Source organism: Elephas maximus, chromosome 15 (assembly GCF_024166365.1).
Source record: "Elephas maximus indicus isolate mEleMax1 chromosome 15, mEleMax1 primary haplotype, whole genome shotgun sequence".
In the NCBI taxonomy this organism is placed as follows: domain Eukaryota; kingdom Metazoa; phylum Chordata; class Mammalia; order Proboscidea; family Elephantidae; genus Elephas; species Elephas maximus.
This window is the reverse complement of record NC_064833.1, coordinates 83,392,348-83,416,933: the sequence shown is the minus strand read 5'-3', so window position 1 is coordinate 83,416,933 and position 24,586 is coordinate 83,392,348. Positions and strand designations below refer to the sequence as shown.

At 42.7% G+C, this 24,586-nt stretch overlaps 1 protein-coding gene across 3 annotated transcripts in view; it reads right to left on the bottom strand.

Moving 5' to 3' along the window:
• CA8 (carbonic anhydrase 8) overlaps positions 1-23,780 on the bottom strand; it is a 212,285-nt gene extending 188,505 nt beyond the window's left edge. For all 3 annotated transcript variants that reach the window (XM_049853867.1, XM_049853866.1, XM_049853868.1), the window contains exons 1-3: positions 23,479-23,780; positions 21,904-22,095; positions 7,018-7,142 (exon numbers count right to left, since the gene is read on the bottom strand). In XM_049853867.1, coding sequence (XP_049709824.1) covers positions 7,018-7,142; positions 21,904-22,095; positions 23,479-23,578 — 417 coding nt within the window. In that variant the 5' untranslated portion in view covers positions 23,579-23,780. The remainder of the gene's footprint in view (positions 1-7,017; positions 7,143-21,903; positions 22,096-23,478) is intronic.
• Between the last annotated feature and the right edge of the window lie 806 nt (positions 23,781-24,586).

Below are 24,586 nucleotides of genomic sequence, written 5' to 3'. Positions count from 1 at the left end.
GGACAGTTCTAAGCCCTCTGCATTCCAGACAGAGGTTTCTTGTAGTGTCAAGGGCTCTGGGCTCCTGCCCTCCCACCCTTTAGCTTCCTCACACAAAGAAGCTTCTCCTCAAGGGGAGCTTCCAAGTTTGGCCAATTGCTGCTTCCCAGGGTCCTACAGAGCCCCTCATTCACCAATGAATCTGAGATCTCAGCTCAGTGCCCCAGTACCCAAGTGCCTACAGTATCACCTCTTCACCTACCACTGTCCCCATCAACAAATCTGCTGGGAAAAGTCATTGGAGCCTGCAACTCTGCTCTGATTTCTCCTTCAAGAGCAGGTGGAAAACGACATTCTAATAACAGCAGTAACAATAATCTTATTTGCAGAGCACCTACTATACATGCCAATTACTATGTGCATGATTAAACTGAGACCTTACAACAACCCTATAGGGTAAGGAAAGCAAGCTTCAGAAATGTTAGGAACAGTACCCAATGCCTCACTGCTAGCATGCAGTGGGGAGGCAGGACATTAACATAGGTCTTTTTCTGAAAACAAAAGATGTGGTCTTAACCACTGCTCTCTCCTGGCGCAATGAGGAAAGTCTGGAAGGAAGTGGGGTGGGAAGGGGTAGCCACACTGTATGCCCAGTCTGTAGCTTGGCAGAAAAGGATAAGGCAGACAAGGGGGTGGGTCTCTCAGGCCTCACCCACCAAGAATAACCAATAATACCAATGTATACCATCTTTAAAAGTTATAAAAATTTCCTAGCCCTATCCACTGGAAGAGGTCTAAAACACTGCCCAACCTTACTGACCAGACTGTGATATTGTAAAACCATTTCCCAGAGCTCTTTGGCAAAATGGCTATTTTTAGGCTTAGGGAAGAAAATGTAAAAGATGAGGCTAGAACTTTTGCACATTAAGATCCTCTTAAAGACTCATAGTCATGTCAAGTAACTCAGGAAAATTTCAAGAAGCTCCCACTAGTCAACAAAGGGATAACTGGAGATTCAATAAAGACAACAACTGCAATGGATTAAAACCTATCAAATTTGTTTAAATTTGTACGTTCATAATGACATTAAAAAATTAATTAGTCATCATTAGCAGATTCTAGAAAATCAACTTAACTATATAAAAATCCATTGCCGTCAAGTCAATTATGACTTAGAGTGATCTTACAGGACAGAGCAGAAGTGCCCTCCGAGTCTGTAATCTTCACAGATGCAGGCCGCCACATCTTCCTCCCAAAGAGCAGCTGGTGGGTTCGAATCTCTCAGTTAGCAGCCAAGCACTTAACCACTGTGCCACCAGGGCTCCTTAACTCAACTATAAAAACCAGTAAATAAAGGAAAAGAATCAAGCCTTTATCCAGCTTTTCCCTACATCCAGGAAACCAAATAGTGGATGTAGGGAAGTTAGCATTTATGGATGTATTCAGGCTATTAAATTAAGAAAGCTTAAGAATATCACCAATTTGCAATCACTAATGAATTCATGGACCCAGCATTCATTAGCATTGACTGCTAATGGCACGACAAGAGAGAGGTAACTAGACAGTATGCCTCTCCTAGAAAGAAATCCTGCAAAAAACTGAACCTGAACGTGAGGATGCTTTAGATCAAATTACCAACTCAACAAGTTATAGGAAAAACAGCAGACAGGTGTTTAAGGATGGAATTAGAAAAACTGAAATTGTGGAAAATTCAGCAGGACAAATGACTAAATTTCTTTTTTTTCTTAATTTTTACTGTGCTTTAAGTGAAACTTCATAACTCGTCAGTCTCTCATACAAAAATTTACATACACCTTGCTATATACTCCTAATTGCTCTGCCTCTAATGAGACAGCACACTCCTTCCCTCCACTCTCTCTTTTCGTGTCCATTCAGCCAGCTTCTGACTCGCTCCACCCTCTTACCTCCCCTCCAGACAGGAGATGCCAGTGATAGTCTAACGTGTCTACTTGATCCAAGAAGCTCATTCTTCATTAGTATCATTTTCTATCCCATAGTCCAGTCCAATCCCTGTCTGAAGAGTTGCCTTTGGGAGTGGTTCCTGTCTTGGGCTAACAGAAGGTCCGGGGACCATAACCTCCAGGGTCCTTCAAGTCTTAGTCAGACCATTAAGTCTGGTCTTTTTATAAGAATTTGGGGTCTGCATCCCACTGCTGTCCTGCTCCCTCAGGGGTTCTCTCTTGTGTTCCCTGTCAGGGCAGTCATCGGCTGTAGCCAGGCACCATCTAGTTCTTCTGGCCTCAGGCTGATGTAGTCCCTGGTTTATGTGGACCTTTCTGTCTCCTGGGCTCATAATTACCTTGTGTTTTTGGTGTTCTTCATTCTCCTCTGCTCCAGGTGGGTTGTGACCCACTGATGCATCTTATATGGCTGCTTGCTAGCGTTTAAGACCCCAAAAGCCACTCTCCAAAGTGGGATGCAGAATGTTTTCTTACTAAATTTTATTATGTCAATTGACTTAGATGTCCCCTGAAACCATGGTCCCCAAACCCCCTCCCCCCACTACACTGGCCTTCAAAGCGTTCAGTTTATTCATGAAACCTCTTTCCTTTTGGTTTAGGCCGCTTGTGCTGACCTCTCCTGTACTGTGTTTTGTCTTTCCTTTCACCTAAAATAGTTCTTACCTACTATCACGATGGCACTGGGTTTTTTTTTTTTTTACTATCTAATTAGTGAAAATCCCTCTCCCTCCCTCCCTCCTTCCCCCTCTCATAACCATCAAAGAATATTTTCTTTTCTGTTTAAACTATTTCTCCAGTCAAATGACTAAATTTCTTTAACAAATAAATTGCACAGGAGAGAAAGACAAAGAAATGGACAGAAAATACATAAATCAAAAGAAGTTTCAGAAACACATCAACCAATCACAACACGTGGACCTTAACTGGCTCCTGACTCAAACAAACTGCTAAAAAAATTAAGATATTTATGAGGCAATTGGGAATTTGGAAACTGGATAAGAAGGAATAATTGATAAAAGAAAAAAATTTTAAGTGTAATAATGTCATTATGTTAAAAAAAACAAAGTCTTTCTTTTGGACAGACACATACTAAAAGATTTACAGAAGAAATACCATGAATGTATTTGCTTAAAATGGTATGATAACAGGGAATTTGAGGGGTACAGATAAAGCAAGATGGTCATGAGTGGATAACTTCTGAAGCTGGAAGATAAGTTCATGGGGTTCATTATTCTCTTCTGTCTACTTTTACATACATTTAGATTCACCACATAAGAAAAAGGTTTTTAAAAGAGGAAGAATGGCCAGTGATCCTGATGCTCACTTCCCAAGGAAGACAGGTAGACAGCCCCAAGGCTAGGAGCTAGGTGAGATGCCTTGGATACGTGGGCTCCATTCTCAGAAAGGCCTTAGAAAGCCCTATGTAAAAAAGACCCAATCAGCATACCCCAGTTTTTGGAGATCAGAGACCTGATGAGCAGCTCAGAGCTCCTCACTGTCATTGCCTTTGCTTTCCCTCCACCCTCCACAGCCAGGGCATAGGAGGGCAACTGCTGCCTGCTGCCTACATGCACTAACTCCTGAAAAATGCAGACCAGACACATCGTGACCACGCTGTGACTTATGTCTCTTCTGCAGCAAGAAAGGGTCCTTTGTCCAAGGAAAACCAATCGTGGTGATGCCATCCACACCAACCTAGAACTAACTGGCTCCTACACCAGGCAATGCCTCTGTTCAGGCACAGGAAAACGTTTATTTTCTGTTCCCGTAGAGCTCCAGGTAATAGCCTCTGGCTCCCAAATGAGAAAAAAGGGTGCAGGGGATACTGACCACTGATATCAGATGATTGTCAAGGGTGCCCCAGCACACAATGGTAGTACACTAAGGGTTAAGGCGAGAGTGAGGGTGAGGGTGAAGGTTATAGTTGGGTTAGGGTAAGAATGAAGTGTAGAATTAGGGTGAGAGTAACAGTGGAAGTTAGGGTTAGGGTGAGGAGAGGGTGGGGGTAAGGCTGAGAGTTAGGGTTAGGATGAGGGTTGGGGTGAAGGTTAGGTAAGACTGCGGTGTTCGAGGGTGAAGTGAGGGTTAGGATGAGGTTTAGGGTGAAGGTTAGGTTAGAGCTAGGGTGAGGTGAGGACGAGGTTGAGGGTAAATGTCAGGGTGAGGTAAGGGTGCAGGTCAAGGTGAAATGAGGGTGCGAGTCAGGGTGAGCTGAGGGTGAGGGTGAGGATTAGGGTACGGGTCAGGGTTAGGTAAGGGTGTGGGTCAGGGTGAGGTGAGGGTGCAAATTAGGGAGACATCACACAACAAGTCAGATGGACAATCTTTGTCAGCTGCTCGTATTTCCATCTTGTGCAGGTCACACATCTCTCTCAGAAATGTCTCCTGAGGTGAAGGCAGGGGCTCTTTTACTGGAGGTTATCAGGCCTAAAAACTTAAAGACCATTAAGCTTAGATTGATGGCGGGATCTGACAGAGATCAGAGACAGCCTGAAAGTTTCATGGTTCCCTGAGGTGCCCTGAGACCCTCTAATACCCAAAAAGGACTTCCTCTATGAGAACATGAGTGGGAAGGATCTGCCTCCTAGTCTGACCACCTGTGCCATGACACTCCCCAACCCACTGGCCAAGAATCCACTTAAAATATCAGAAGCAGTCTGCATGGGCTTCTGAGACAAACCCTGGGAAGGCTTCCATCTTTGACACCTGTACCTAAGTGAAGGATGCCTCTGGGCTCTAACATCCTACAGCTTCTACTTCAGCAGGTCTGGGTGGGGTCAGACATCCACAGACTTTTAAAACTCCACAGTCAATTATGATCATGACCACAAATTGAGAATCACTACACCAGGCTGTAAACTGGTACAGACCTTGAGGGAAGAGACCACATTTTATTGGTCCTTCTGTTCTCAGAACCAAGCATAACACCTGCCACATGGTAGCTTAATAAATGTTGCTTTGAATAAACAAAGGACTAAAAGATTTCTGCCTACGAGGTAACAAATCTCCCGTAAGACACTTAAGTGTTGGATGGACAACAGTCTCATTTGACATTTCTTATGTCCTTAAAACACTGAATATTTCAATTTTAAGACCAAAGTCTTTTTTAATGAAATAGATATCCTGAGCTTTCAGAGATTTTTTTTAAAAATGGTTAAGCAGTTTTGAGAAACACTTTATGTAACTTCATCCTTTAAAAGATGCATACCGTTTATATAAGATTATTTAGTACTGACTCGGTCACTGAGTAGGGACTGGATGCAGTGTCTGACCCAGAGCGATTTCATGCTTAATGAAGCACATATACAACTAGGAACAAAGACTGGCATTCCATCAGTCCCTGAAATACATCTCCCAGCCCGCACTGCTCTCGTACACCCCACCAGAGGGCTAGTTCCTGGGGAGAAGTGCCAATTTCAGTTCTTTGTAATGAGACTTGAGCCAAAAGGGACATCCCCTTCATTTCAGAAACACAGACTGTCTACAACATGCAAAGCAATGGACTAGATGATGGGAGGAAAAAGGTGAGTGAGAGAGAGACCATGTGTTAAGGAGCTCACAGTCAAGGAAGCAAAGACATACTGCTCAATGTGATGGTTAATTTTATGTGTCAGTTTGGCCGGGCTATGGTTCCCAGTTGTTTGGACAAACACCAGTCTTTTTGCTGTTATGGAGTTACACGATTAAATCAGTTGGCTGTGGGTAGACCAGATTACCTTCCATAATGTAATGTAATATAATGCAATGTAATTAATTACCTTACAGGTAGCATAATGTAATCACCTTCCATAATGCAATCTAATGTGATGTAATCAATCAATCAGTTGAGGTCACACCAGTGTAGGGTGGTTCCTAAATCTAATCATTTGTAAGTTATAAAAACGTCAGGACAGAGACAGATGCAAAAGAAGACAGACAACATGTTAGAACCCATCTACAAGCAAAGGACCACCAGCAGACACCAGAAACTAGAAGAGAGGCTCACAGATGGAATCAACACAGCCAAGACCTTGATTTGGATTTTTAGCCTCTAGAACTGTGAGAAAATAAATTTTTTTAGAACTGTGAGAAAATAAGTTTGTGTTATTTAAAGCCACCCACTTACGGTATTTCTGTTACATAGCACTAGGTGACTAAGATACTCAACAAATGTTACTGTACATGGGGCTAGTGCTATGCCAGTGACGTATCAAGTATATTGGGGGCACAGAAGAAGGAGAAATTAATTCTGCCTAAGGAGCTAAGAGGAGTCCCTGGGTAGCACAAATAACCATTTTGTGCTCGGCTACTCACTGAAAGGTTGGTGGTTCGAACCCATTCAGAAGCGACTGGGAAGTAAGGCCTGACGATCTGCTTCCAAAAGGTCACAACCTTGAAAACGCTATGGAGCAGTTCTACTTTGCACACTGGGGGTCGCCACTGAGGTAGAATCAACTCAACGGAAACTAACAAGGAGAGCAAAGGAGATCAGAAAAGTCCCATACAAGAAATGATACATCAACTGGACACGGAAGAAAAAGCAGGGGTTGACCAAGAAGATTAAGTGGGGGTAGGACTTCGTCAGACAAAAGAATGACTCTACAGACTCTTCTCTGTCTCCGTCTCTCTCATGACTTGGTGTAAATTAAAGCAACCTACCAATTTTAAACAGAGCTAAACTAGACTTTTAATCACTGTTGTGGTTTCTCCAAATTTATTTGTTTTTCAACTCGTCGCCTATTCATACCCAGAGCAACATCTACAGAAGTGGCCTGCTGAATTTGCAGAGGCAGCAGAATTTTTACAACAGTAATAATATCGAAGGAAACTGACACTGTAGATTACCTTTACGACCAACTGCTCATGCAAGACCGTGCATACCCCAAGCCCATTAAAGCAAATATGAAGCTTTGTGTGCCACCCCAAGCTTGCACTTCACAAAGCACTTCTTTATTTTAATACCAGCCGATATAATTCAGGATCCCTGCATCTCCTTTCAAACTAAGCCATTTTCCATAAACCGCTGAACATTTTATATAAACAACAAGAGTTTTACTATAGGATTCTTCATTCTTACCTCCATGGGAAAGGCTTTGAAGTTAACGGTGTGCTCAGAGCCACGCTGGTTTTCTCTACCCCAGTGAAATCTAACTTCATGCAGTTCAAACTCATGTCCTTGAGGCAATGGTCCTCCTGACAGAACTGAAAAAGAAAATAAATTCTATTTAATTATATCTCAAACGTATTGATTAGAATAGCATTATAAACACTGCGGATATTTTTTGCCAAAAGTTCTCCAGAGCTCCTACAGATTAAATTCATATAGCAAAAAAGAGAAACGTATATCATGACCGTGAGGTGAATTTAAACTCTCCAGGTCTGACTGAAATTCCTGTACTCGTCGTTAAGATACATCAGAAGTTCAAAAACTCTGAAGTACCTGGTAAATGATAGGTATATTTTTGCTCCTTGTGTGTTTTAGATATGAGTACACAAAGAAAACACAGTAGCTTTATCTACCCTCTCTGAGACTTAAAGTTACCACTGACCGTTAAACCCACTGCCATGGAGTCAATTCCGACTCAAAGCGACCCTAGTACGACACAGGAGGACTGCCCCATAGGGTTTCTGAGGAGCACCTGGTGGATTTGAACTGCCGACTTCCTGGACAGCAGCCAAGCTGTTCACCACTGTGCCACCAGGGCTCCTAGCACCAACCAGGAGCTAAGAATATAGTCTGAGTCTCGGACTGGTCAATAATTGACTCTATACCAATTAATAATAAACCATGTTTACAGGTCATCCATTTGTCCTAGGGGGCTTTCAAGTTAGAGAACAGGTGTAGGTGAACAAATTTATCTATAAAGAAAACTACTATTTAAAAAAGAGAGAGAACTACTATTAACCGATCTGATTTTTCAACAACAAAATCACACTTAAAAATCAGATTACCATTCAGGATCACATGCAGCGGAAATAAAAGAACATTGTGATAAAAATTATTAAAAAAAAAAACACAGTTGCCATTGAGTCAATTCTGACTCACGGCAACCCCATGTATGTCAGAGTAGAACTATTCCATAGAGTTTTCAGAGGCTGATTTTTTTAGAAGTAGGTCACCAGGCACCTCTGGGTGGGCTCAAACCTCCAACCTTTCAGTTAGCAGCCGAACACATTAACTGTTTGTACCACCCAGGGGCTCCTATAAAATAGACAGGACTCAAAGTCTTAACACCAGTATGACAAAGTTCTGTCTTTATTCTGATTTCTGGATATGATTCAGAACTCTGCCCCAAACAGGGCACACTGAAGGGGGTGAAAAACGTACTTGTCCAAGTACTTGGCATGAAGCAGCAAAACCTTTTCTTTAGTTAAACACTTCTAAGTAGAAACTTGAAATTTATTTCAAAAAAATGGTCAGTTTCAACACAAATAAAGGTTATCTCAATTCAGGGCACTTTTCCTCTAGAAACTCTCTATTCTAAAAGGTCTCATCTAAGAATTGTGTGTTATTTTTAGTGAAGGAGCTGACAAAATTCCACTTCTCCCCCCTCAGCCCTAAAAGTGGGTGCTTTGGAAGATTATCATCCACACTTTGCCTTTGTGGAGGCAAAAATAGGACCCAAACCACTCTCATCAGGAAAAATGTCATTATCCAGCCTGACTCTGAAACTCTAAGGAAAACAAAGCTACTGAGGGTAGCAGTATTTATTTGTTCAGTTGGCTCTTCATCTAATAAGTTGTTCCAAAAACTACTGAAGGCTACTTACATCAAGGTACATATACTGCAGCAAGATGGCAAAAATTAGAAGAGAAAAGGCAAAACAAAGACAGAGACAGAACACAGACTGAGAAATGAGGCTATCACACAAGATCCATGCCGCTGAGCCCTCACAAAAGGTGCCCTACAGAGCTCAAACCTGTAAGAAAAAGAGTATGGGTAGTAAAAGAGATCAATTTTCTAGTGGCTACGTCTTGCACGGAGGAGAAAAGAGACAAGACGCATGGCTTGATTTTAAGGTTCTCCCACATACATGGATTATTTAAGCCTCACAGCAAAAACATGGGGCCGACACCATCAACCCCACCGAGAGAGAAGAACAATGAAGCTGAGGGGGCTGAGAAGCCAGTGCCAGCACGCAGCCAAAAACTCGAATCTTCTGACCCACGTCCCAGCCGTGAGGTAAGAATGGGAAACCCAGATTTCAGTACCTGTGAGCATGAACTACAAAATGAGGAATTCTAGCCTGAAATCCCTCTTTGGAGTATTATATCTCATCCTATTTCCTCCCCCTTCCACCCCACCCCCCCCAAAAATGTAAATACATGGATCAAAAGGTTTACGGGTATTCACAGCTTCTCCACAGGCTCATTCTCTCTTCTTCTTCCCTAACAATCCATTCTGTGGATTTCAGAATGTAAAAAATGTTTTTATTTCAACCAGACTACCACAGTTTCTGGGTAAACTCACAACTCATCCTTCCCTGGGGCTATCCAAACTTGGTCTTAAGGAAAACCAAGAAGGAGACCTTGCATCTGCCCACTGGGTACCTCACCTACCTCCCACGCCAAAAGGAAAAAAAGAGGAAAAGCTTCCACTGGGTCTGGTGCCGCACCCTGCCTGCACCCTCCGAGCCACAGGGCACGCCCCTCACTGTCTGCACAGACTTCGGTGTGAGTTCTGTAGCACTCTGCTTTTAGAAGACGGGGATAAAATGGTCTCACAGGAGGCACTAGCACCACATTATCAAAAAAAAAAAAAAGAAAATCTCGTTGCCTCAAGTCGATGCTGACTCATAGCAGCCCTATAGGAGAGAGTAGAAACGTCCCACACAGTTTCCAGGGAGCAGCTGATGGATTCGAACTGCCGACCCTTTGGTTAGCAGCCAACCTCTTAGCCACTACATTACCAGGGCTCTGCACTGCTAAGGAAAGAAGTAAGAGGAATACAGCGAAATGAAGCACATGTAAAATGGAAAAGATCTTCCCCCAAAACCCCTTCATCATATATACTAAGAACACACAGAGACGTTCTGAACAGCATAAAACAGTCTACTGGTTTTTCTTAGGGAAATGGGTGATAGGGCTGGTCTTGACAGTGACTTCAGGGGACCACAAAGAGACCCATCCTTCAAAAATATATCCCCCACCTGACAGATGCCCAATATTTTTTTTTTAATATTTTATTGTTTGGGGTGGAGATTTACACAGAAGTTTAGGTTCCCATTCAATGATTTCTATAGAAATTGTCCAATGACATTGGCTACATTCTTCACAATGTATGAACATTCCCATTATTGCCATTCTGGTTGGTCTGTTTCCATTAATATAGTTTCCCCGCCTGCTTACATTCTCTTTTTTTTTTTTTTTTTGTATTTTAGATGGGGTTTAATGGGCAGATTAGTTTCTTGCTAAACAATTAACACATATTGTTTTGTGACATTGGTTGCCACTCCCACGACATGTCAACACTCTCCTCTTTTCAACCTTGGGTTCCCCTTTACCAGCTTTCCTGTCCCCTCCTGCCTTCTCGTCCTTGCCCCTGGGCTGCTGTTCTACGGGCCTGTGTAATCTTTGGCTGAAGGGTAAACCTCAGGAGCAACTTCAGTACCGAATTATAACGGGGTCTGGGGGCCATATTCTCAGGGTTTCTCCAGTCTTCAAGTCTTCTTTAGCAGAAACGAAGCCTTTAATTTAAAATTCTTGATAAGGCTTGTATTTTAAATGCCCCTGAAAATTCAAACTGTTTGGACAGGAAGAAGTTCAAGGCTCATGGTGTTGATTTATTCCCACCTTCAACAAGCACTTTTCCAGCACCTACATTGTACCAGGCACTGTATTAAGTGCTTGGGATACACTGACTTTGAAAGAAAAGACAAAAAGCCCTGGTCTCGTGCATCTTTCATTCTGTCAGGCTGAGAGTGAACCCAAAGAAGGGAGGCATTCTCTCAGGGCTGGCCCTCTAAGAAACGAGGACAAAAGGTGTCGCACAGCCAGGAATCAGCTCAGGCACCTTTCGTTTTTGCTACAGACACATAATCCAAAATCAAACCACACTAGAATCATGTGGTTGTACAAAGCCATAAACAAAACGGCAAAATACTGAGCTCGGTGTTTTATGAGATGCCAGGTGAGAGCATTAATCCCCAAGAATGACTGTGTTTACAGACTAAAATAGCAGCTGTTTTACCCACTTGGCAACATCCTCTTAAGGCATCATTCTGTTTTTACAGCTTATCTTTTTTTATACAAGGAAATCAGTCATACCAAAATGAGTATTGCCTTTACATATGTATGAATATCAAATTTTGCAGTGATATTTGGCCACTACATGGCAGGTTTATTGGTTATGATGGCATTACATTCAATAAAATGACAAGCATGAAACTCATACTGATGTCAGGCTGCATTTCCTTGGAAGAGCAAACTTGTAAAAGAATATAGAACAAACGGATTCCACTGTTACTGCCTTTATTTTATTTTATGCTATTTAATAGGCTCGGTCATTATGCTTATGAGACAGATAAAGTGCTTGCCTGCAGAAGCTTCTACAAAATTTGGCAACCCCACAAAAAGTTGATGTATATACCTTCCACGTGGGAGACCCAGGTTCGATTCCCAGTCAGTGCACCTCAAGCTCAGCACCTCCCATCTGTCAGTGGAGGCTTGTGTTCTGATGCTCAACAGTTTCGGTGGAGCTTCCAGCTTAAGACAGACTAGGAAGAAAGGACGGTTATCTACATCCAAAAATCAACCAGTGAAAACCCTATGGGTCACAAAGGTCAGATCCACAACCACTCATGTGGATTGTGCAGGTCCGGGCAGTGTCTCCTTCCACTATTCATGGGGTCACCATGAGTCAGGGCTGACTCCACGGCAGCTAACAGCAAAAACACCAAACTTACCTGAACTACCTACAATCTTCTGCGCAAGTGGCATTTTCCTGTTCAAATGCTATCGGCTAAGGTCTGGTTCCTCTCATTTCTCTGAATGCAGTAAACAAGCTTCAAAATTCATTCCAGCAACGTCCATCGAATACAAAAGGTGAGAAGGATAGTCTCTGCACTGGGCGCTCAGTGCCTGAAGGACTAAAACCTAACCCTCTAAATGGAGGGCTTCAGGGGCAGCAGCGGGTGTACACACAAAAGGAGCACACAGAAAGGGCCAAGCTGGAGACCTGGGGGGTCAGAGGTCAGGGAGGAATTTCCCAAGTAGATGATAGCTGAGTTTCCCAGAGTGAGCTAAGAGAAAATGTGGAAAAAAACTCACTGCAGGCAGAGGGAACAGCCAGAGGAAGATAGTGAAGTCAGAGGTCACCAATGGCCAAACGCAGGCCTCGAGATGTGAGCATCGTAGCTTGGAGCCCATGCCTGAAAGCTGGAATGGGTCCTCCAGGGAACACTGAAGGCTTTTAAGGAAGAGGGTAACATGATCACAGGAGTCCCTGGCTGCTACCCAAAAAGTCAGGGATTCAAGTCCACTCAGAGACCTCAGAAGAAAGGCCTGGTGATCTACTTCTGAAAAATTAACCACTGACAACCCTACAGAGCACAGTTCTATTCCAACACACTTGGGGTCACCATGAGCCAGAATCAACTGGATGGAAGCTGGTTGAACATGATCATATTTGCATTTTAAAATGTTATTCCATCATCTGCATAGATGGTAGACAAGGAAAGGACAAAACTAACCGGTTAGAAAGTGGCTGTAATGGTCCAGGTAAGAGATGGAGAGGCCAGGGGGCAGAGCCTTCCAGAGCCTGCCTCCCACATGGATGAAGACCAAGGCTAACAGGTCCCTGAAATGTCCCCTAAGGGATCCAAAAGAACCCAAATGGTCCACCCTTAGTAGGTCCAATGAGTTTATAAGCTCAGATTAACTTTTAAAGAATCCCAAATGGTTCATAAAACGTAAATTAGTTCTTGCTGAACAACTGATGCCTTAAAAGCAAAGACCAATATTTCTCACCACCTTTGGCTTTTAATCTACGGCTTTATTTCTTATTTAAGAGTAAACATATTGAGCTCTTAAGAGTTATGGATAACATCAACACAGCCAACCAGTTAAGCTGGGGCTACCTAAGCAAAGTGAAACAAGACGAAAGCAACTGTCTGGGTAATTCAAGCCCCCAAGGTCAGCAAACAATAAATATGATTATAAAGAAATTCAACCCTGACGTGTCATGCAAATAAACGACATGGAGTCTCTTTTTTAGTGAAAATAATTTTTTAAAGGTGTCTTTGATAATTTTCTTTTTAAATCAGCAAGGTTGCTAAGAAACATCATTTAAAAAATGGCATTTTTTTTTAATTACTAATGACAATAATATAATCTACCCTAAAATTAAGAGTGAGAATTACAGAAGACCCAGAGGTAAAAATTTCTAATTAAAGTTCCTATAATAAGTTACAGTGAAGGGCACAAATGACCTAACCTGATTAGAAATTCGTCCCATCCCAGTGAACCGTGTACCATGTCATCACCCTAGATGTGCTGCTTGCAGAAGATGGGGTAACAATGACATCTGACTGCACAGGCCTGGGGTGGGGGGGTGGGGGGACAGTCCTACATTATTCACTACCGAAGTATCAAACCGCTCAGCCTAGAAACCTAAAATTGTATTTTCCCACATAAGCTACTCTTTATGTTCAATTTTAATTTGTCTGTGTACATCAAAGATGTGAAGATACCTGCGGCACAGTCATTCATTTGTTCTACAAAGAAATTAAATGATACACGTGGCAGCCTTAATAAAATTCTCCATCCTCCAGGAGATAAAAAGGCCCAGCAGTCTCCACCCTGGTCAAGTCTCACCCAGAATGCTACACTTGGCTCGACTCCACGTTAGGAGGGACTCTACCAACTGGAAACAGGCCCGGAGCAGGGGAGAAGCATGGTGACGAAACCCAAAATGGGATCCAGCACAGAGGCTTGAAACTGGCAGTTCCTTCAACAATCCCTCTCCCGTCTCTTGTTCCACACAACCAATCACTTAAGTACCATGGACTTAATTTAAATATCTTGTGTGTCATCCCTTCCTTTCCACTGCCATTGCTGCAGTCTTTGTTAATCCAGTTTCTTGCAATAACCATCTAACTGGCTTCTAACCTCCCCCAGATTTCATCTTATTCAGTGCCATCAGGTTAATTCTCTCAAAGCAACACGATATAATTATTACTTTGGATCAACAACCAATGTCCACAGAAGCACAGTCAATAAATCAAATGACTATTGCATTGAAAGAAAACCTGCAGCAAAAAAAATAACCAACCCATTGCCACTGGAGTCAATGCTGACTCATGGTGACCCCGTGTGTTACAGAGGTGAACTATTCCATTGGGTTTTCATCTTTATGGAAGCAGATCAGGAGGCATTACTTCTGCTGGGTGGGTTCACACCAACTTTTAGGTTAGCAGAGGAGCACAAACCATTTCTGTTGCAAAAGACCTCTTTAAAGTTTTAAAAAGCAAAAATGTCACTTCGGTTACTAAGGTGCAACTGACCTGAGCCATGGCCTTTCCCATTGTCTCATATACATGCTAAAGCTAGAAAATGAAAAAGGAAGAAGAAGTGATGCACTCAAACTGTGATGCTGGTGAAGACTATTGAATATATCATGGACTACTAGAAGAGAAAGAAGGAACAAATCAGTCTTAGAAAAAATACAACCAGAATGCTCCTCAGAAGCAAGGATGGGGTGAGGCTTAGGCTCACTTACTTTGGACACATCATCAGGAAAGAGCAATCACCAGAAAAGGACATCATATTTACTAAAGTAGAAGGTCACTGAAAATGAGGGAAATCCTCCATGAGATGGACAGATACAACAGCCACAACAATGAACTCAAACAAAGCAACCATCAAGAAGATGGCGCAGGATGGGGCGACACTTCATTCTGTTATATGTAAGGTTGCCGTGAGTCAACGCAGACTCAGCGGCAACGAACAACAACAACAATTATTACTCTATCCTACAGGAACAGAAATTTATACTCTTTAGACTCAGTTCAAGGTCCTTCATGAATGAGCTCCAACATACCTTCTCTACTGTATTTTCCATTAGCTGCCCCCACCATGAATCTTCTCTTCCAGATGTGCTAAAGGATTTGCCTCTTCTAGTATGAGCTCTACTTTGTCCCAAGTCCATGTCTTTTTGCATGTTGCCCCCTCTTCCCCACCTCCCCCGTTCTCCCCATATACAGTGTTACCCGCCTTCAAGGATCACCCCAAATACTACTTCTACACGTATCTTTCACCACCTATCATTTTAACCTCCTTGAAGGTAAACTGTGGATATGATTTATATTACTTTATCCAAAGCATATAGCACCTTGCATGAGGTAAAACAAACATTGCCAACTGTACCTGTGAGCTTGATGAAGCCAAAGAACGTATCTGTTTGGTACAGAGGTCCACATCTCCAGATTCTCCAGACACATTAAACACCTGGCAAGCTAAGAGTGCTCTCTCTAGTTTGCCGATTTGCCACAGTCCCCACCAGTTCCTACTACTCCCAATACTACAGATAAAGTTGAGGATCAGCAGCTATTTGTACTGCTTCGCTCTCCTGGCTGCCCTCATTTATAGTACCTGCCCGGCTCTCGGAAACAAGTACGCTCATAACTCCTGTAGCAAATGATCAATAAACAACTGTTGGTAGATGAATAATTATCACATGAGGAACAGGTGAAGGACCTAAATATGTCTGGCAAGAAAAATGGCAACTGTGTGCGGTGCTAACTGTATGCAATGCTTTGAAGGACGTCATGTACAAGTACAGTTATATTTGTTCTGTGGAGATCCAGAGTTCCAAAACAGAAACAATGGAGATTACACAACTTTTTGACTTTTGGAATTGCTCAAAATGTACTTCTTCAGTGAGGGACGTATTTCCTGGCCCTGAGCTGTTCAGGCTGGGGCTGCCCAGCCACAGGGTCTGGGATAGGAGGCCAGACTAGCTGCCCTCCAGGCACTTGTTCCACCCAGGACTCTATGCCTCTTCCCAAAACTCATTTGCTGTCTTATTGAAAAACACATCATGGAACATGGTAACACATATTCTGTATCGGAGTGCTGCTTATAGGGCGTTTGCAGTACAGGAGGAGAAGAGCTGAAAGAGGAAACCCTGAGAAACTCCGTTAATTAAGGATGGCGGCAGCACATAGGAACAACTGGCAGAAAAAAGGTAGTCAGAAGAGACCAAAGGAAGAAAGTTTCCGGAAAGTTTCATTTAAAATGCAACAGAGTTAAATTGCTGTCAGAATTTAAAAGTGTCCACTGGATTTGGGGGACGAGAAGATCATCGTGGACCTTGGTCTGAGAAGTTCCAGGAGAGGCCGGGGTTGTTGGGGGGGACTTATGAAATGCCTCTAATTTAAATTTAAGGAAATAGCTCCAAATGAAATTATATATATGAACTATAGCCTTTGGATTATGTTCCGAACATCAATTTGATAAATATAAGCATTTAAATTATACTACAACTGTTGTAACCCTTGTTGGAAATTCTTTTTCAATATAAATAATATAAAGGAATCAAAAAAGAAAGAAGCCAAGGCCACTGGCAGCGTCAGTAAGACCTCAAGTATAGTGAAGTGGTGGGTGTAGAAGTCAGCTCTAAATTCTAAAACATTGTGCTTATTCTATGATTTTTTTTTTAATTTAAATATATAGTATCCTGCATTTGAGGGGGTACTTGCAGTCAGACAAGGAGGGTTACACTCAAACATTTATCTCTTCTCCTTTCTGAATCATCACTGAAGAAAGAAAGGCGCACAAATTTACAAGGACAAAACGAACAGCAGTGGAGATAACAGAAGAGAGATGCCAAAAAAAAAAAAAAACGCCGGGAGCTGGAAAGCTGACCAAGAGTGGTAGCTGACTCAGCAAAACAGTCAGCTGGAAGCTAAGTAACTAGAGGAAGGGGCGGGCAGCAGCAACAAGCAGCAGGCCAGCCCCCACCACAGAACTAGGGGAAGGCGAGCAGGTGGAGACTTCAGATGCTTCTGAATGTGGAGGTAAACAGCGGGAACCTGAGAGCAAGAAAACCGGCTTAAAGTCTTTAAAAGGAGTGATTATGGCTCTCAGTCTCATCACCTGCAGCCAGGCTCCTGCCTTTCATGCATTCTGGCAGAAGGTTAAATGAAAGTAGACAATTCAAATGGTGAAATCCTCCTGCCTGTGTCAGTGACCTGAAAGCTGGTAACTCGGAATGAACCACCAGGCACCAACCCCACACCCCAGGGAAAAAAAAAAAAAAAACAGATGGGCAAATTTTAAAGAATTTGATAAAGCCTACAGACTCCTCCAACAAAATGGCCAGGCCATAGCCTGATCACATTACTGTGAAGGCAACCAGACCTCAAAACCTGCCCATGCACACAGAGCTTCTAATCTGCTTTTTAGATCCATTTGTAAATATGAAGAGCCAAAGTTCACCAGACACCTGAGGAGAACTTCCATTACAAGAGAGAGAGGCCAAAACAAAAAGAAGGAACCCAGAACGGAGATGATGAAGAGAATAACAACAACAAGACAAAACCAATAAAGAAATATACCACATTCAAGAAACAAATAATGGATGTGGATTTTTAAATTAAAAAAATTCCTAGAGTAAGCACAATTAAAGAAACTAAAATATGGGAGACAGAAGTTAAAAATTTAGTAAGAAGACTGCAAGATGTAAGTTGCAGAAATTTATCAGAAAGTATAAGAAAAAAAAATAAAGAAAGCGTAGGGGTTTCTGAGTTAAAAAAAAAAAAACACAGAAAACTTATCAGTGAAATAATACAAGAAAACTTCTAAGAAACAAAAGACATGATTATCCTGATTAAACAGGCCCACTAAACCCCCAGCAAAAAAAAAATGAAAAAAGAACCACACCAATGCATACGGCTGCGAAATTTCAAAACAGCAGCAGTAAAGAGAAAATTCTAAAAGCTCCCAAAGAGGGAAAAAGGAAAAGGTCACCCAAAAGGGGCTGAGAAGTTGAATGGCACTAGATCTTTCAACCCTAACACTGGAAGCTAGAAGGCAATGCAACAATGACATCAAGTTTCAGAGGGAAAATACTTCCAACCTGGACGGCTATTTCCAGGCAAATTTATAATAAAAAAAAAAAAATTTATAGTAAAGTATCTTTATTATACTTGCAGACACACAGGGTTTCATCACATTTATCTATCATGTGTCCCTTCTTTCAGGAAGTTACTGGAAGAGAATAAACTAAGAAACTGAAACTCCCTGAAATGAGGGAGCAACCATGACAAGGATGGCATGGCATCCGAGAAACATGGGACTCAACACAGGAGAAGAGCAAATGATGTCCCAGGCTTACAGCGAAGGGATCCGGGAGGATGCTGAGTAGGCCCAAAGGGTAAGCAGAACAGTGGGCGAGAGGTCTCCAAGGGGAACAAGGATGGACTAGAAGGAAGAACTACTTCATATGTTTGAGAGAAGATCCGCCATCTGTTACAGGGTGTAGAAATGAACTCATGATAGATAATATAATCTAAAATCACAAAACTACATGTTCATCATGTATGAAATACCAAAACCCACTACTCTTGAGTGGATTTCAACTCAGAGCAACCCTACAGGACTGGGGAGAACTGCCCCACAGGGTTTCCAAGGCTGTAAATCTTGACAGAAGCAGACTGCCACATCTTTCTCCTGTGAAGCAACTGGGGGGTTCGAACCGCTGACCTTTCAGTTAGCAGCGAAGTGCTTTAACCACTGTGCCTCAAGGGCTCCTTTAAGTGAAATAAGCCAGACACAAAAGGACAACTATTGTATGACTCCACTTACGTGAAATATCTAGAACAGGCAGATGCATGGAGACACAGGGTAGATTAGTGGTTACCCGTGGCTGGAGGCAGGGGAATGAGGAGTTACTGCTTAATTGCTAGAGTGTCTGTTTGGGATTATAAAAAAAGATTTGGAAATTGATAGTAGCAATGGCTACACATTATGAATGTACTTACCGCTGATGACGGTAATGTGCACACTCAAAAACGGTTAAAATGGTAAATTTTTTGTTATGTCTATTTTACCATAATAAAAGAAAGGAAAAGATACATGGCAATTATTTACTCAAAAAAAAAACGTTCAAAAACAGAAATAGGATATTCATCTGGAAACAATATTCATAGTCATAGTAATAAAACACTGAATATTAATTCAAATCAAAATTATAATTTAAGTGGATGGAGAAGACGGTGGAGCAACACTGGAGCATGAGAGCGTAACAGGAGAACGAGCCTCATCTTCCACAGCAGGGAGTTCAGAGACACCTTAAATATCACGGAATGACAGTATAAACATTTTATTAAGAAACAGGGAGGTGGCAACAGAACAAGCAGCTAGACGAGTTGAAAGCAGTCCTCACTAGGGAACAGAAGTTGTAGGTGGGAAGGGGTGGGATACAACCAGAGACAGGACAAAAACAGTACTTTTAAACTCTTTAAACCATGTTTATATTCTATTTTGATAAAGATAGAATTTTAATTAACTAAATAAATTAATGATAGGGTATTAAGGTTTGCAGGCTCTTCCTTTGAGAAGCTTAAACTTCTCCCAAAATAAAGTGGTAAAGACAGGGTATTTTTGTTACATTTTTAAATATGAAGAAATGTTGAGAGGGAGGAAACAAAGAAGAAGAAATCATTACAGTGCCAGAAAGGAGATGGGCCATTCCAAGGAGCAAGGTCTCCCAGGAGGCAGGGAGTCTGGGGTTCAGATCATGTGCATCCAAATTAGATCTAAAAGAAAGAGACAGTTCTTCCCAGTGGTCAGGGCTGGAGGATGGAGGAGAGTAAAAGGGCACAAAATAGCTAGATGAGAAAGAAACATACCGCACAGTTAGTGGGTCGAGGCCTTGCAAGAGTACATGTTTGATGGTCTCAATACTGGGTGGAGGTAGGAAACAAGGAAAACTGTGAAGTTTGGAAAGGCACCAGAAGAAAATGTAAAATTCAATTTGATGAAGTATATTTGATCTTAGAGCAGGACGGGACATACACTATTTTAATTGACAGTAGTTTACTTAACATCATTCCTCTCTGTTTCCATTAATACTGTATTACGTCCTTGTTAACTGCTCTTGAGTGAGCTGCAACCCATGGCCACCTTATGTACAACAGAACAAAATGTTGCACGTTCCTTCACCACCTTCACGACTACTGGTATGCTTGAGTCCACTGTCGGGGACTGTGTATCCTGGATGCCTTCCAACCTACGGAGCTCACCTTCCAGCACTATATAGGACAATATTCTCTTGTGATACATGGGGTTTTTTCGGCTACTTTTCAGAATCAGATCACCATGCCTTTCTTCTTAGTCTGACTGAGTCTGGAAGCTCCGCTGAAACTTGTCCCCCATGGGTGACCCTGCTGATACTTGAAATACTGGTAGCATACCTTCCAGCAACACAGCAACATGCAAGCCACCACGGCACAACAAACTGACAGATCAATTCTTTAAAGACTTGTTTTTTCACTAGATTATGACTCTTCAAGAACCATCTTATCCATTCGTATGTAACCAACACTCACAGAGCCTGGCATGAAATGCATTTTTGTTGTATGGCTATACAAACATTTATTTCCAGAAGGACAAAAGCATGTCAACATACTAATACACATGGATTATCTTAAAATATTTTTATATAGATGCAGACATATATACATAATACAGAAAAACAAAAAACGTCTGATTGAAGGTCACATTTATATCTGAAGCTGTCCCCTTTGACCAAGTGAGTACCAAAGCCAGGATCAGTTCTGGGCAATGCCCATACCCTGACATAACAACAGGGAATACTACGTGACTCTGCAACTATCCCACGGATTCTAAATTAAGGCTCAGAAACATTCATGATGAAGAAAATAGCCATAGCTGGAAATCAATACCTGCACTAATAATAAACCTAAAGATTTTATGATTTGAAAAATCGACTTTATCGATTCAAAATTAATTTGAGTACATTCAGTTTCTGTTTACCAAGCGCTTCCTAATATTTCAACATGCTCTAATTCTATATTTTTTTCCAAGAGGGAGTTATTATTCATTATGAAAAGCATGACATTAATGCTAATTTAAAAATTTTGCTTTTCTCTCCCCTACATTTAAAACAACAACCTATTTCCATAGTCATTACCCAGCACCTTTTCCTTAAAATATTCTAGATCCATCTCAAATAGATTAAGAAAGGCTTTTTTGTTGTTGTTGTTGTTGTTGTTTGCTTTTTAGTAATAAAAGCAAGGGCTCTTCCACTTAAATCTTTTGCTGAGATGCCAGGTGTTCTTGATTGCTGCTTGCTAAAATCCTCCTCATTAATACAGCAGAAAAAAATAATTCGAAGGGTTTAACTTGGATGCCAGGTTATGTCGATAAATCCTAAAATTTAGTTTTACAAATTAAGTAGTAAATCAGAGAATTGTAATTACTTAAATAACTTAAGCTAGCAAAAACTTTAGGACAAAATGCAGTTAGGTACTCCTGGATATACCTTCCTCAGATTTCATAAAGTGTAAATTAACCAAACTAAGGTTGTTCCAGTAATGTCATACAAGAACCAAGCTGACATCTTCACAATTTCATCCTTTTACCCTTTTAAAAATATTTCTGAAAATAATTTAAAAAATGCATTTTATAATACATACAAACCAAAAGCCCTCTGCCATCCAGTCAATTTCGATTCATAACAACCCTATAGGAAAGAGCAGAACTGCCCCATAGGGCTTCCAAGGAGCGGCTGGTGGGTTCAAACTGTCCATCTTTTGGTTAGCAGTTGAGTTCTTAACCTCTGCACCACCAGGGGTCCTTGTAATATATAAACGTATTGATATAAAACAGAGCTATGTTACTTTGACCTTTTAGATCATACAGGCTAAACAATGAGAGTTCAATAGCTCCACCATGACTTCTAGTTTAGAAGAGCATGCAAGAGCATCTTTTCAAATACCTGATTTTGATTTCAGGATCACTTGAATGGTATGTCCATCATTGGTGACTTCACAGTCTCGGCAAACCACGTAATTTGGAGAGAGGCGGACATCGAGCAGTGAGGGGTCGTATCTGGCTTCTCTTGAGTTCAGGTTAATAGGAGACTGATATTCACCATTAGCATCGGGAAACACCAAGCCCCACTCAACACCTATGGGCAAAATTAAGAACAGACTAAAGTAAAATAAGTTACAGCAAAACTTACCATAAAAACCAGGACACTGCCAAATAAAATCTGCCTGCCTACGTAGAAGGTCTATGATCCAGTCAGTGTCCCTTGGCTTTAAGAGGGTCATGACTACCAGCTCTATGAAGATGACATATGCAAGGTGTACGTGTATTTTTGCATTCATATTTCAAATGCAATAATATTATGAAACATCGCATACGAAACCCTGGATGAACAAAATAGCATATTTTTTACTTGCCCACACAGATGTAATAACTTATGACTCAACGAAATATGTCATTTTTAAATGATTAAAACCAAAAACCAAGCCAAACCCATTGTTGTTGAGCTGATTCCGATTCATAGCCACCCTACAGCACAGAGTTGAACTGCCCAACAAGGTTTCCACGGAGCTGCTGATGGATTCGAACTGCCGACCTTTACTGGTCAGCAGCCAAGCTCTTAACCACTGCTCCACCAGGGCTCCTTTCAATGATGAGAAACAAGTAACACCATAAAAGTTTCCTCTGCTCATTAGTTTAACTGTGTTCAGTACTTGGGAAATACTTTAAACACTCTGGGTGAGAGCCAAAAACTACATTTCATGTCAGTGAATAAACTCTACTTTTCATAAATGCAAATAAGAATATTTTGAAGTGTCCATATTAAAATATATACATAAACTCCATACTTTTTATAATTAAAATTCTAAGTTCTATATTTGTTTCAATGATGTAGTTTTTTTATGTAGTTAACATCAGCCCTAATGGTCGGGACACTAAATTTTTTTAAAAGTCAACCTCTTTGCCAAGCCCACTGGTTCAGTCTGAAATCTACGGCATGTTTTAGAAAGAGCTGAGCGTTACTACTGTCCTTCAGGACAAGAGCAGAGTCAGAAATACTGTGTCCTCAGAGTCCTCACGGCAAGCAGAAACGAAGAGTTTCACTCCACCACCCACTGCTAGCACTGTACTATCAAGATGTTGAGTAAAATGTAAGTAAAATGCTTTCCCCGGCTACTCAGAGGACAGAGCTCGGGGTCGTCGTGCATCTGAAACGGCAGAGCCCCTGCATTAAGGCTCGCCCTCCGGAAGGCGGCAGGTGCGACCCGCTGCCCCGAGGGAAGCCAGCCCCGCACCGGAGTCGCGGCGGCGGCGGCGGCGGGATGCCCGCCCTCCCCGGAAAGCCTTCCGCGCCAGAACGGACCGGGAGAGTCGGAAAGCTGTGGAGAAACACGTGGAAAAGAAGGGACCCGGGGGTGCTCCGAGCGCGCCACGCGGGCAGAGCGCAGAGCCCACGTTCGCGGGGAGACCCACGCGGCGCACAGCCTCTGGGGCCCCGGACAGCCGACCCACGGCCGGTTACCTTCCTCGTAGCCCCACTCCACACCCTCCTCCTCTTCCTCCTCATCCTCTTCCTTCTCGGGGAAGGCGACGGAATCTTCGATGAAGCTCAGGTCAGCCATGGGAAGCTCGGCGGGTCCCCTCGGCGTCCTCGCCGGCGCCGTCTCCGCCTCCGCAGGGCGAGCGAGGGAGCCTGCAGGCGAGCTGCGGAGGGAGCGTGAGCGCACGTGAGGGAGTGAGAGCGCGAGGGCGAGCGGGCAGGTCCGGCCGCAGTGCCGTGCGTCCTGGCGCGGAGGGCGCACCCCGACTCTCCACCGGGCGAGGGAGCGGCCGCAGCTCTGGCAGCGCGCGCCGGGCCAATTATAAACCCGGCTGGGGCGTGTCTGGCACGCGAGGACCCGCCCCCTCCGCTCGGTGGCGGGGGACCCACCACGGGTGGACAGCAGGAATCGGCGCTTGGGGCGATGGGGCCGAGGCGAGAGAAAGAGCACGACCCCACTGCTTCCTCCGCCCATCCTGCTGTCCCACAGGGGCTCCTAACCTGTCTTCCGCGCGAACTTCCAGAACCCCCCACCCCAGTACCCCGAGGTCAGCCCTCACGCCCCCCGGTGGGGGAGCAGGGAAGGAGCATTTATTGAGCACCTGCTATGTGCAGGGACTAGACCAAGGGCTTTTGCCCATATTATTGTTCATTCCTAAACCAGGAATCATCAAAAAGAAAGAAAAAGCAGGAGATGGGGGAGGAGGGAGATAGGTGGCCACAGGTAGGAGAAAACGGGGTGGGGGGTAGGAGAAAACAGGGCTAGGATACACTCCCCCCCCCCCCAAATAAAAGAGTGTTTCCGGCTCGGAAACTTTATTACAGAGTACTCGACGGCAATGGGTGGTTTCGGTTATCATTTATATTTTAACACTTACTTAGAGCACAGTGTAAACTTGAGTAAGGAGAATTTTCCAAGAAACTTGTAGTCCCTAAAAAGTAAACTTCTTAAATAAGAAAAAGTGTTTTAACTAGAGAAGCGGATATAATTTAGGGAGCTTTCTCTATGGAAAAATATTATTTCAAAGGCATGGGCGGTAAAAGGGAATAAAGAAAGGGTGTATGGTTGTAGTTTCAGAGTCTGGGGTGC